We start from the raw sequence: 14,487 nt of genomic DNA on the forward strand, positions 1-14,487 counted from the left end.
AAAACCGTTCCAGACTCCAAAGTACCTCGAGCACGTTCACACAAGTGAGAAGTTATAATTAATTTTTTTCCTCTCCCGCTGATTCACATGAGACTTCCTGCAGTTTGCAGAGAGCAAAACATTTACCCTTGAATAAACAGGATGTCACATAACAAAATCCGTCTGAAAGTTAAACAGTTGCGCGAAAACCATTTACAGAATAAAAGCAAAGTTTTACGAATTAAGAAAACGAAGTGCTTTCTGAAGTGCAGCGCAAGGTATTTTGAAAACTTCAATGTATAACTTAATTTGTAGGTAGAGATATACTGGAAAGAAAAGAAACACATATTATCCATTTAAGTTTTTGAGTGTTTGAGATTGATCTACGTACATTCAGGTTATTGGATGCAAATATGGGACTTTGATAATCAGTTAGACGGAAGGAAAAATTTTGTTCTTTTACTCTGAGCTAATCTAAATTCCTTGGAACAACAACCAACTTCTTATTGAGAGAGGACTGTCTGTGAAAACACAACCAGTTCAAATGGTATTTCACATAACACTACTCTGATAAAGATATTATGACAAAGGACCCGCTAACATTCACTTGGAAAATATTCTATTTTAATAAGAAATCGAATTGATACAACGAAGCCAGATAAAATACTGAACCAAATAATTACATCTGCTATGTCATCCCACAGCGACGAATAACTCGCATTCAATTTCTTTTTTTTCTTCTGATGCTGTATGTGACAGAAGGGAGACCACAGCATCTAGAAACGACACAACAGCCAATTGTTTGTTGAATATATAAATAATTCTCCATCTTTCAGTATTAAAACTGGTTTCTAAGTTGACAGAAACATGTGTAACTGTATAAACACTTTACATTTCTTTTCATAAATATTGTCCTGTTGAGTCTGCAGTTCAGTTGTATCACCCGCTAAAAATGTGCTTGGCATCTTCTTTATGATATGTACATGCCTGGGTGGTGTGATCAAAATATTTCGGAGACATCCAGGGCCAAATCTGCAGCGCGGGGAGTACACACTATGCAGAACTTTAACCTCCTCCATGTTGTGGCAAATAGAGAACCGTCTATATGATAACCATGGGAAACTTTTCTAAATGGGGTGTTCATTCCTCTGGGAAACATGATTCGTCGAAATTAATGTTACTCACTTACATGAAAAACAGCATCAATAAAATTAAGGATTAGGAAGCAAAATTAAAATCAGTAGGAGTTTCTGCTGAAGTTCATTTATTTAGGATCGGTGGTCTGCATCGCTCAACAACTGACTTTCTGGAATTTTGATCTATCGATTTCAGGGCGAGCGTCGACCTCTTCCCATATCTGTTTGACCAGATCGTCACTCGGATTCTCGGCAGTGGTGAAGATGAAAGTCATTTCATCTGAAAAAATTTAGGAAAAGAAAACGTCACGTTCAGCTCTTTATACATCAGATGTAAATTATACATCAAATTCGGATAATTTAAAGTAACACAGCAGGAATTTCGAGAAAATAATACAAAAGAATCTATGTAAGTAATTGATTAATCATGTAGTTTACTTATGTTAAAATATTGATCGTAGCATAAGAATACTTAATCGGAATAAACCTGTCTATATATCGCCTGAAAGAGAAAGAAGTACCAAGTTAACGTGGTCGGATGTTAATGTAATTTTGTACATGCGCACACAATCAGCGAATATGCAAATAATTCCCTGTCACTGATAAAATGGCACCACAGCGTATTACTGTTGATCGTGTTTAGTGTTGTCAACAGGATTGATGGGCTACATAAGGAAGGACACATAATCGTCTAACACAACGTTATCAGCAGCTATTGGACTTTCGGAGGGGCTTCCGTGTGGATTTCTCTTCAGTCGTCAGGTCGAATTGCACAACATCCAAAACTGGGGCCCGGATATTTGACTGCATGGGAACGTGAGAGCGTGCTTAGCCTGATCACAATCAAGAGTCAAGTCAACCACATCTGACCGACACATGTGAGCATCGCCCATCGTGCAACTGGAGCATCGTAGTTCCTTCATACTGGCATCTGCCGTCCGGAAACAAGTAATGGATCGCAGTACCATTCTGTTTCGTCTCTTACCATTGCTCAGAAATTATCAGGCCCTACTAGGTAATGAGAGTCCCAGTCATGGGCTGCCGTTAAATCCAGATTACGAACGGCTGCGTTTGGAGTGGTGATGTGAGTGGGAACCATGGACTGCTGATCACTAACGTCTTGTTATATTTCACGACGAGTCGCGGTGCTGCACTACCGCGGATAATCAGTGTCTGCGAATATAGCGGCGATCTAGGGGAGGGGTCCCAGTCTCCCAACGTTTTGGAAAAGTACACCAGTGTTACGCTTCGCGTCGTGATATGGGGAGACATCGGGTATGAATTATGGTTACGGTTGATAGCGACTGAGGGAACTCTGACGGCACATCTAAAAGTCGTAGACATCTTGCGTCCTCATGATTTGCTTCTCATGCGACAGTACTGTAGTGGAAATTTTTCATACGACAGTGATTTTTCACACATGCATGGGTTTCTGTAAATTGTTTGTGTTAGACTGCAGTTCTCTCGTCACCGGCAATATCCCCAGATCTGTCCTCGATAGAATACGTGTGGGACAGCTTGGATGTTTACTTCGTCCCAGTGTCAGTAACCAGACTACCAATGACCAGTTACAACAGTGGTCACTCATCTTGCCTCATGAGGGGATACAGCTGCTTTATACCATCGTTCCCAACGGAAATATCAGAGAGGCTGCAATGGCATATGGACAATTGGGCTCTTATTGCCAACTTCTTATTCAATACGACAGTAATCAAATAGTTTACTCCTGCGCTCAAGAATGCTTCACTTTCTTTGTCCTGCAGACTATTTACGTCCACGTCTCCATTCGTTCTGATTTTGTTAGTTTCCAAACTAAATATCCTTTCTGAAATGTCTAAACTTTATACATATGCTACAGCGTAATAAATCTGCATTTCACCCATCTTGAAATAGGGTGTAATAGACACGATGTCCATAGACACATCTCTTTACAATGCAGGCAAAAAATCTTTTGTCATGGTGTAAATACGTCCAGTTTCATGTTGACAGTATGACGTTCCATCTGCCCTCAAAAAAAATTATTGCACCACACAGCCCATAGAAATTGTAGTGCGAGTCTTATATCATGAACATTGAGAACATATTCTCTCTCCACATCAGAACTACAGAGTATACCTAGGGACAACGTGTATCTTCACTCAAATTCATGAAGTTCGTATAGTGATGACAATGTGAAACCAGAAAAACAGTTTCACGTGGGGGTTTACCGAGAGTTGTTCTGCGCTGAAATTATTCGCAAATGAAAGAGAAACCGGTAATATGTTAGTAGTAGCCACCAGAATACACTGCATAGTGGGTTAAGAAGTAGAGAAACAGGCGTTAACAACCATTTATTTCATCTTCAATATCTGAGGTCTTACGAAATTCCAATGAAAGTTGGTTCTTGGGGCATAAGAATGGCAAACACAACTAGTGTCAGCATAAAACAAATAGATGTTTCAATGTAGTTTACTCGCCACTAATGATCTAAACCGAACTTTTCTACCTATTTTTACTATATGACATTATTCCACTAGAAATATAAGAGCTAACCACGCTTTTCATACCTAACCTTCGACTGATTGCTGTACTTCTGTCAGATTACTCCTTCATCATCTAGAAATGTCAGTATATAATTACGGAAAATTTTACTGTTTGTGGGATGTAAATAATGTCTGACAGACTGATTAACTGACGTATAATGTACTATGTCGAAATGCAGTTTCCTTATGTAGACTACTGTTCAAAGATTATTCGTGAGTCAGAGAATACTGTTGAGTAGATAAGGATAAGAATCCTAGATTCCTGACCTGCCACAAATAACCTGAGTGATGTTACCAAAACCTACCTCCACCACTAACCATTGTGACAGTATGCAGATTTCTACAACTGAGAGACATAAATGTGCAGCTTACCCCCACTCTCCATGCAGAAGTGTTCAATGAAGATGTCCGCGCTTCCATAGACGAGGTTGCGTTCAGCAGTCAACATTTCACCGTCTGGAATACACCGGGTCAAACTGATATTACACTCATATATAATATTATGAAGTTAAATACGATACAGCTGGAAAAGTATCGTAGACAGACGTAAGTAAGACATTCTTACAGTTTTCTCATCGCTGTAGAGCAATAAATAATACATTACTGTTATCAAGCTCTAGGACAGTACTTACATGTGCCGTAGTAGGTACTGTGAAGTCTGTTTCCATCGATAGTGACGTCGGCAGTGACAGCAGCTCTGAAACGATGTGATCATGACAAGCTTTAACTTTACTGTAAAGCAGTATACTAACAAACATGTACATGCAGTGTATTATGTATATGTAGTATACAAACAAAAATGTATTAAAGTACGGCGAATTTAGTAGTAGGTGAATTTCTTTTCCTTATTACTGAGGCAATATAACGTTTCTAATAAGTACACTATTGTATCTTAAGGAGGCACTTCAAGTAGTTATTTGTCTCCAAGGCTCTCAGGACATATCACTCCAGGTAAAAATATTATCGCGTAGCAGGGATTAAAAAATAGTTCTACAACTTTATCTTCTTTCTTAATATTATTTTTCTCTATACCACCTTATTCTTTCCAACACAATTTGCCAGTCCTGAAACTGATGACGACTGATGAAGTGTACTTGGTAACTAAATGAAGTAAAATCACGTGATCTACTGTTATCAAGGTGAATCTACTCCATAATGTGGACATTTCAACCTTCGTATCACAGGTGACAGGCACTATAATACATTTCGCTTGTCGAGATTTCTCAAGCGTAGTAGACGTCATTTCTAGAACGAAAAACGAATTACGTTCTGGAAGAGTAGGGATAAAATTTTTGTAGTGACGTACTAAGATCCTCCCCATGGACTACCCCCTCAAGGTTGGTGGGGCAGTTAGTATGCCTTAATGTTTGGCTGAGCTACGCTGATGCGAATAAAGCTCCTGGCAGGCTGGTCAGTTGGTGAGATTTCAGATAAAGTGGAGTCCCTCTCGGGGAGGAGAGGGCTTAGCTGACGTTAGTTCCATTTACTCGTGTCAGACTTCTGCGATATTAGTCGTCGAGGCCGGAAGGTGTCCTTCACTTTCCTTTCCTCTGTCTAATGGTCGAATGTTGGCAAAGGATCTGAGAGTCTGTTCAGGCTGCCGATACCCGTTCAGAATCAAAACTAGGAGAAACATCCACTGAAATTTGATGAATGATTCAGATCTTGAAGAATTCGAGGCAGCTCAGCCTACAAACCCTACTACTTCCACGTCCAAGAAGATGTGAGTGGCGTGACCTCTGCTCAATACTTAGCGTACAGTGTCTGTACCTTATGTAATCAGCAGCAGAGGATGAAAGGCACGATTTCTGGCGTCTTTAAATGACAAGAACATGTCGGCTAAGGGAGACAACCCCGAAAGGAAATACTGCTCCTCCTAGGAAGGGGGTTGAGCGGATGGCAGGCAACCAACTCTCGAAAAAGACTCACTTCTCCTAATACCTCAAGGAGCCTCGGAAACACGATGGCCTCGAAGATCAATGTCAGAAACATGAAAAAGGACAAAAGGAAATGGATCGACGGCTATGTCAAAGTATCAATCTGGAATATCACAGGAATTTCTCAAAAAGAGATAAAACTAGCAAATATACTGAAATATATGAATATCGATGTTGTATCAACTACAGAAAGCAAAATGAAAATGAGAGGTAACAAATATATAGGCGATTTCATTATGTTCTGCAGTGGAGTCGAACAGAATGAAAGAGCAGACACAGGTATGACATTACTCCTGCATAAGAGATGGGAAAAAGAGACCAAAGATTGCATATACACTCCTGGAAATGGAAAAAAGAACACATTGACACCGGTGTGTCAGACCCACCATGCTTGCTCCGGACACTGCGAGAGGGCTGTACAAGCAATGATCACACGCACGGCACAGCGGACACACCAGGAACCGCGGTGTTGGCCGTCGAATGGCGCTAGCTGCGCAGCATTTGTGTACCGCCGCCGTCAGTGTCAGCCAGTTTGCCGTGGCATACGGAGCTCCATCGCAGTCTTTAACACTGGTAGCATGCCGCGACAGCGTAGACGTGAACCGTATGTGCAGTTGACGGACTTTGAGCGAGGGCGTATAGTGGGCATGCGGGAGGCCGGGTGGACGTACCGCCGAATTGCTCAACACGTGGGGCGTGAGGTCTCCACAGTACATCGATGTTGTCGCCAGTGGTCGGCGGAAGGTGCACGTGCCCGTCGACCTGGGACCGGACCGCAGCGACGCACGGATGCACGCCAAGACCGTAGGATCCTACGCAGTGCCGTAGGGGACCGCACCTCCACTTCCCAGCAAATTAGGGACACTGTTGCTCCTGGGGTATCGGCGAGGACCATTCGCAACCGTCTCCATGAAGCTGGGCTACGGTCCCGCACACCGTTAGGCCGTCTTCCGCTCACGCCCCAACATCGTGCAGCCCGCCTCCAGTGGTGTCGCGACAGGCGTGAATGGAGGGACGAATGGAGACGTGTCGTCTTCAGCGATGAGAGTCGCTTCTGCCTTGGTGCCAATGATGGTCGTATGCGTGTTTGGCGCCGTGCAGGTGAGCGCCACAATCAGGACTGCATACGACCGAGGCACACAGGGCCAACACCCGGCATCATGGTGTGGGGAGCGATCTCCTACACTGGCCGTACACCACTGGTGATCGTCGAGGGGACACTGAATAGTGCGCGGTACATCCAAACCGTCATCGAACCCATCGTTCTACCATTCCTAGACCGGCACGGGAACTTGCTGTTCCAACAGGACATTGCACGTCCGCATGTATCCCGTGCCACCCAACGTGCTCTAGAAGGTGTAAGTCAACTACCCTGGCCAGCAAGATCTCCGGATCTGTCCCCCATTGAGCATGTTTGGGACTGGATGAAGCGTCGTCTCACGCGGTCTGCACGTCCAGCACGAACGCTGGTCCAAGTGAGGCGCCAGGTGGAAATGGCATGGCAAGCCGTTCCACAGGACTACATCCAGCATCTCTACGATCGTCTCCATGGGAGAATAGCAGCCTGCATTGCTGCGAAAGGTGGATATACACTGTACTAGTGCCGACATTGTGCATGCTCTGTTGCCTGTGTCTATGTGTCTGTGGTTCTGTCAGTGTGATCATGTGATGTATCTGACCCCAGGAATGTGCCAATAAAATTTCCCCTTCCTGGGACAATGAATTCACGGTGTTCTTATTTCAATTTCCAGGAGTGTACATAAGCGAAAGAACACTCATAGTCACACTGAAACTGAGGAGAGGCAACGCCACCACTATAAGCATATATGCACCACAAAAAGGAAAAAAGGGTGACTTTGTCACCTTCTATAAAGAACTACAGAAGACTCCGGATACATACAATGCTACTGATCATATTATTACGATGGGTGCAAGAAAAATCCCAGAAACTAATGAGCCCGTAACGAATGAGCCTTTTGCAGAACCGGTATGTAATGAAAATGCAAAAATACTAAGATATTTTGCTACATACAGTAATCTAAAAATAAACTCACTTTCCAAGAAAGAGTTATACGTAAGTATACTTGGGCCAGTAGAAGTCTTAGATCAATAACTGACTACATTTTAATGGGTGATAACCTAGTGGGTCAAGTAAGCGATACAAGAGTTCACAGAGGATAAGATCTAGATCTTTTTCTCCAGAATATATCCATCAAAGAAAATGACAAAACAAATAAGTAACTAACAAGGTCAAAGCGTTTATAACATATACTTGCTGGAAGAAGACAGGATGAAACATCGTTACCTAAGCAGATTGAATAAATATCTAGCAAACTTGCAAACTAAAGATGATATAGAAGGATAATGGTAAAATGTAAGGAACGTGATACGCAGAGTAGCAGAAGAAGCCCTTGATAAAAGGGAAAAAAATCAAGGGGAAATAAAGGGCCTAAAAATTTGGAATGAGCATATAAGAATAGCTGTTAAAGAAAAACAGAATGCATACGCGAAATACATTGGCTACCCCACTGCTGAAAAGACACACTCTTATGAAGAGAGAAGAAATATTGCTAAATGTTTAGTAAGAAAGGCACACCAAGATCATAGGGATACATTTATTTTTAAGATCGAGAATGATGTTCACGTGAGAAAGAAATGCCCTAATAATATGGTTTTATAAACTTTAAACACAACACAGAAGGAGAAGATACAAATAAATAATATTTAAGAAGAACAGTAGATAAAATATTACAAAGTATTGTGGTATGATTATACTGAAATTGAAACAATACATAACAAGAGATCAGATGAAACGCAGCACGACGAAGTAAAATCTGCCTCAACATCACTTAAGAACAGAAAGGTGGCGGCAGAGACGGTATTCAAGCCGAATTACTGAAATATGGAGGAATGACATAACGACTGTTACGTCTCTTAAACGAACGTTGGAAAAGAAAAAGTATCTCCAAACACTGTAATATTGCTAGAGTGATATCAATTTTCAAAAAAACGAGGCAAAAGCCTATGCAGAAACTACAGAGGACTAAGTTTACTAGATTCAGCAAACAAAATATGTGCTAATATTTTAAACAAAAGACTTAAAAACGTATTGGAAGCAGTACTACATGAGGAACAAATAAGTGTAAGGAAAGAACGTGCTAAGATAGATGCAGATTTTATTTTACAACACGTAATACAAAAGCACAGTGAATGTAATAGAGAAACACGCATTATTTTTATCGATCTTAAAAAAGCTTTTGAAAATATCAATAGATAAACTTTGGAAGATAACGACGAATCGTGGATTTACAAAACATCTAATAAATGAGATAAAAAGCATATATTAGAACACGACTATCACTCTAGATCTCAACGGAAAAGCGACTAATGAGATACCAACTAACAAAGGTATACGACAAAACTGCTGTAATATCCCAACTTTATTTAACATTTACATACCTGAAATAATGCAAACAGGGAAATAGAATTTCAAAAAGTTATATACCTAGACAGGACGAGTCTTTTAAATAACTTACTATATGCTGACGAAGCAGTGATCCTAGGAGATAAAAAAGAGGACCTTCTGAAAGGAATTTAATTACTGCAACATATGAGTACGAAAGTTGACATGAAGAAAGCAACAGAAATAACCGACATCGGCCTTCATGGGGAAAGGACACACTAGAACCAATATAGTGTTAATTCAAAAGATTTTAGAGCAAGTAAACCACTTCAGTTACCTATGATGTAAAGTGACATATGGCTATAGCAAGGATATAGAAATTAAGCTTAGAAAATTAAGCCCTGTATGTGGAACAATTAACAGAAATCTTAACTGGAAAACTCTTAGCCACACTCAAATAAAATTCTACAAAACGGTTGCAATCCCCGCACTGCTCTATGGAAGCGACACCTGGATGGTTTCCAAAAACCAAGCAGCCGTATTCAGGCGCAAGTAGAGAAATTCCTGAGACGAGTTAAGGTTTGCACAGTAGAAGACAGATCAAGGAGCAACGATATTAGAGATGACCTAAACGTTTTTAGTCTAAATGATAAACTGTAGAGTATAGGAGAAAATTGAACGAACACCTAGAGAGAATGGAGAGTAACAGACTAACAGACTAAAAAATATCAGTGCCAAGGAAGAAGAGCTAAAGGAATACCCCTGCAATTATGGGTACCGTACTAGGTAACATCTCCTAATGCCTGTACAGGAAGACCAAGGCAACGTTGGGTACCATAACAGGGAACGTCGCCTATTACCCGAAGAGAGGATGGTGAAGGATGATGAAGAAGAAGACACAGTATGTTTTCATAAGGTTTCCTAGTTCACTTTGGGCCATCGTTGCCATGAGCTCTGAGGACTTTACTGTAGGTTGTACATTTTACACGCTTCTCCCTCTTCTAGAATAAAAATCTATAATTTCTATTTATTTGCAGCATGGTGTTGAGGTAAATAAAGACGGTCACAAACCGAAGTATGGAAATTTCAATGATTTACTTCGAAAGGTGCTGGTGAAAGCGGTATGCCCTTGCCTTAACCCGACCACTGAACGTTTGGAGCCACAGGTAGACCTGCTCTAGAACAAGGTGCCCCAATCACAGTTAACGTTGCTGTTTTCCAAGTTAAAAAGGTTTCCCCGACCTGCGCTTCAGCAATACTGATGAAAGTAGATTTGCGCTGTGGGCCATGAACTATGCTGGATGTTGAGCCAGGAAGTTCCTTTCAGCTTGTGGCCTAGTGCTTAATCACCCAGCCAAATGTTAGGCAGAATCACTCATTAGCTGAGTCAATAGTAAGAGACTCCCGTCACCGTAGCTACAGACGTCGTATACTGATCAAGTATGGAAGAACTCACGATGGGTCCTGGCTGAAGGCACCGCTGAGCGTCATCTGGTTAGCAGCCTCGCCAGGGTCCTGTGTCAGGATGAGGCAGCCCAGGGGGTCCAGGACTGACGAAGAGTAGCGGTACTGCTGGTACCACTTCTTGTGGGCCTGCGGACCACACACAGCACGTCTGCAGTAGTTACAGTGTATCGCTTAATTTTAAAGGACGTACAACACCACTCGAAACTAATGCTGGGACACTGAGACAATTTTCTGTAGCTCAAGTACTCTGTAGGATTTACAGAGCCCACATTAAGGTACTCTGCCATAGAAGAGAGGAACAATGTGCTCAGTGGACTGTGTTACACACTACATCTGAAGGAAGTGCAGATCCCACATTGTGGTACACAGCAGTAGATGATGGGGACGAGTGTATTGTGTTACTTTGCACGTGGCCAAAGCACAGTGGCTGGTGACGGGGACTCACCGTGGTGACGCTGAAGGTCTCTGTGGAGGCGTCCGGCAGGGTGCAGGTGTCGGCGAGGACTGCCCCAGCGAACAACAGCGGAATCAGCAGCACCAGGGAGGAAACCATCATCTGCACAACAAAAGGCCGCCCCCTGTGAGAATTTCGTACTGCAGTGATGGAAAATGAGTCAGTGAATGCGCCTAAAGTGGTTAATATTTAAGTATATTCTACTGCTGCATAGGCGTTTGTATAAGAACTGATATTAGAATCGGCGCAATGCAGTTATGAAAGCGTGCGATGAAGCAAACGCTTATGCGAGAAAACTTTCTACAGAACTTTTGTTGCGAAACTATCGCGTCTGTCTTCTGATATAGCGGGAACGGTTTTCATAGCCAAAGTCTCAGAAGCATGACTACGTTCAATCGCAATTTTTGCCTATGATGCGAATATACACTGACCGTTGTAACAGTGTAAGTTGCTTAAAAACCATTCATTCTTAAGAATAAATTTCCCTCTCTACAGTTTCATAAAAAGGGAAAACATCGAAAAATTTGAGGAAACACATTTTTATCAAAGATGTTTGAAAGCAGTATACGAGTATATTCTGAAGGCTGAATTGGTTTGAAGACCATTTGAATTGGTCTAAGAGCTATTTATATTGTTGCAGCGATCACCTGATAATGACTCAATAGGTCGATATCACGATCATGACTGAATATAATTACGCTCCAGGGGCAGAAGTATTGTCAGTTTGAAAGCATGATTTTGCGACAGCATTCGCCCCGGAGGCACATTTACTAATCATTCTAATTCACGTACTGGTCCTTGATTAAATTTCTAGCTTCTCCGCAGTGCCTCATGAGGTATGGACATGTCACACTGTCTGTGTCGATTGGTTCTTCTGAAAGGGATGCTAACTTCAATGCCCCATTGGGGATACTCGAGAGAAATAGAATCTGTGCCGGCATTTCTCCATACCCTGTCTTACCGTCATAAAAAAACATGACGCAAATCACTACAAGCTCTACGCTGGACATACACACTTCAGACACAGCATTAACACTTCACGGCAGGTCACCTTCGAACAAGAGGTAGGAATTCTAGGCTGGTCTTCAGTATCGTCTTGTATTCAAGTTTCTTACTCCTGCAACCTCGATATTGAACTTCAGCAGGACACGAAAAGTTTGATACCAAAGTATACTAAGAAAAATTACAGTCCGTTCATGACAGCGAGAACACTTGTTCACAAGAAACGGAATACCTCCGATACGTGAAATGAAGTACGAGAAAAGAGCATAAAATCTGTATAAGAACAAGAGGCTCCAACTTACTGCTAACGATTGCTCTTTCGAATGATAAACTGTGAGAGCTCTTTCACCTTTTTATACTATACGTCCCGAACTTTCTCTCGTGCAGCCACATGTCACTAACAGCTGAACATACTAAAGAGAATTCGTCAGACGTCATTAGCAGAATGTTTGTTTATGTGTGTGCCTGTTTCGCCGTATGACCGTCAATTGTGGCCTCCAGTACCTCTTATTTGTATTGTTCCGACGTGCCATAATGTGTGTTGACGTCACTCTTATTGGCACTACTAATTATTATTATTTATTTATTTGTTTCACCGTCTAAGGAGCACGCGGAACCATTAGTTAGCACTGGTCGTCTTAGCTTTCTTGCTCTTCTTTTCTTCCCAAAACTTCCTCATTCTTTCACTAGGGGCCGGTCTTATTTCTTGTGTCCATGCGATTTTCAATTTCAGACTGTTTTCCGTCTTGTGTTTGGTCGTGAACTTACGAGAGTTGTTTTTTGTCTGTACGCAGTCCATATGGTTTCTAGTGGGTCAGTACTGAGTTCTGTGAGGTCATTTTGGGTTTCTATTAGCCAGCGTGCCCTGGTTCGGCGAGTTGCTTTGATGGTAAGGAAGATTTTCTTGGTCATTCTAGAGGCGTCCGTTCTTGCTAAATGTCCGTAGAATTTCAACTGTCTTTTCCGTGAAAGTGACGTGAAACTTGTAATATTTTAAATTGTTATTCAATTCTTAATTCGTATCCATATGATGTCCATATTATATGAGTAGTATTCTTATGCTAAACTAAAATGTCCCTAGTAAGCCAGACTGTTATAATGTAGTAGTTGTGGGACATAAACGAAAGTTGGTAGGAGTGTTTCTACACCTGAAAGATGATATCTTTTCAAATTTCGTACCAGCAGCACAAGATTGCCGCTAGTAGGAGCACTATAAAGATGAAAATCAGGTGTTCTTTAAACACACGCTGTGATCATTAGTTACCCTCGAAACTGCACAAGGTGATTTGATATTAGTCATGAATGTCTGTAAGGCGACAAAGACGTCATTATCAACACCTCACTGAGTTTGAACGAGATCGTGTAGTAGGACTACGAGAAGCTCGCTGGAGAACGTGGTGGATGACTGTTGTGTTTTATGGTGAGAGCTGGTTCCTTCAGCGATATTAGAGAAACTGTTGGCAGGAATGCTGGCACTGTACAGGACAGCTGGCAGCGTTGCCCACGAGAATGTACGGTCACATGAAGATCTGGCTCCGAACAACCACGTGGCACTACCTGGAGGGACGATCATCTTGTGCATCTTAAGGTTCTGGCATATCGTACTGCATCTGCAGCAGCGGGCTCACAACAAGTTGGCACTACAGTGGCACAACGAACTGTTAAAAATCAATTGCTTCAAGGAGATCTCCGAGGCAGACGGCCTGTAGAGTGCAATTCACTGACTCCAAACCACCGCCATTTGCACCTTCAATGGCGTCAAGTGAGAGCTCGTTTGAGAATGTGGTGGATGACTGTTGTGGTTTATGGTGAGAGCTGGTTCTGCCACGGTGCCAGTGATGGCCGTGTGTAGGACAGAAACATAGAAACAGACCAATTGAGGGCCTGCATACTAGACACATTGGACCTACACATGGAATTACGGTCTGCGGAGAGATTCTGTATGATAGCAGGAGCATTTGCGGCAACACCACACAACCTGAGTGCAAATTCGTACCTCAGTCTGGTGGTTCGAGCTTTTGTACTGCCATTATTGAACAATATTCCAGGAGTGTTTTCCAGCAGAATAACGCTCGCTCACATACCGCTGTTGTAACCATCATGCTCTACCGAGTGTGGAAATGTCGCCTTGGCCTGTTGGATCAGCAGATCTGCCTCGAGTACATGTGGGACTGACGACAGCTCCAGCGTGATCCACGGCCAGCCTTAACTGTCCATGTATTGACTGATCAAATGTAACAGGCATGGTACTCCAACCCACAAAGTGACATCCGGCACTTGTGCAAAACAATGCATTCAACATTCTGGCGATTACATTGGTTATTAAGGTATCAGTATTTCACATTTGTAACGGCCTATTTCACGCTTACATTAACCTGTGATCTTGCAATGTTAAGCATGGCAATATGATACCTACACAAATATACTTCAGAAATATCATTACTCTAATTATTTTTTGTGTTGCGATTTTTTCCGTCACTATATATATATATATATATATATATATATATATATATATATATATATATATATATATATATGTGTGTGTGTGTGTGTGTCCCTGTCAGAAATGTACGATTTCCAGCCT

The 14,487-nt window shown here is 41.9% G+C and overlaps 1 protein-coding gene across 1 annotated transcript; it reads right to left on the bottom strand.

The window, feature by feature from the left end:
- Positions 1 to 1,226: 1,226 nt before the first annotated feature.
- On the bottom strand, positions 1,227 to 12,255 carry LOC126094793 (uncharacterized). Its single transcript, XM_049909359.1, has 6 exons — positions 12,203 to 12,255; positions 10,890 to 11,000; positions 10,434 to 10,570; positions 4,270 to 4,334; positions 4,010 to 4,093; positions 1,227 to 1,395 (listed from the first exon to the last, which is right to left on the bottom strand). The coding sequence occupies exons 2-6, from the start codon at positions 10,998 to 11,000 to the stop codon at positions 1,271 to 1,273; spliced, it is 522 nt and encodes a 173-aa protein (XP_049765316.1). The 5' UTR covers positions 12,203 to 12,255; the 3' UTR covers positions 1,227 to 1,270.
- Positions 12,256 to 14,487: the final 2,232 nt, after the last annotated feature.

This window comes from Schistocerca cancellata, chromosome 8 (assembly GCF_023864275.1).
Source record: "Schistocerca cancellata isolate TAMUIC-IGC-003103 chromosome 8, iqSchCanc2.1, whole genome shotgun sequence".
NCBI lineage: Eukaryota > Metazoa > Arthropoda > Insecta > Orthoptera > Acrididae > Schistocerca > Schistocerca cancellata.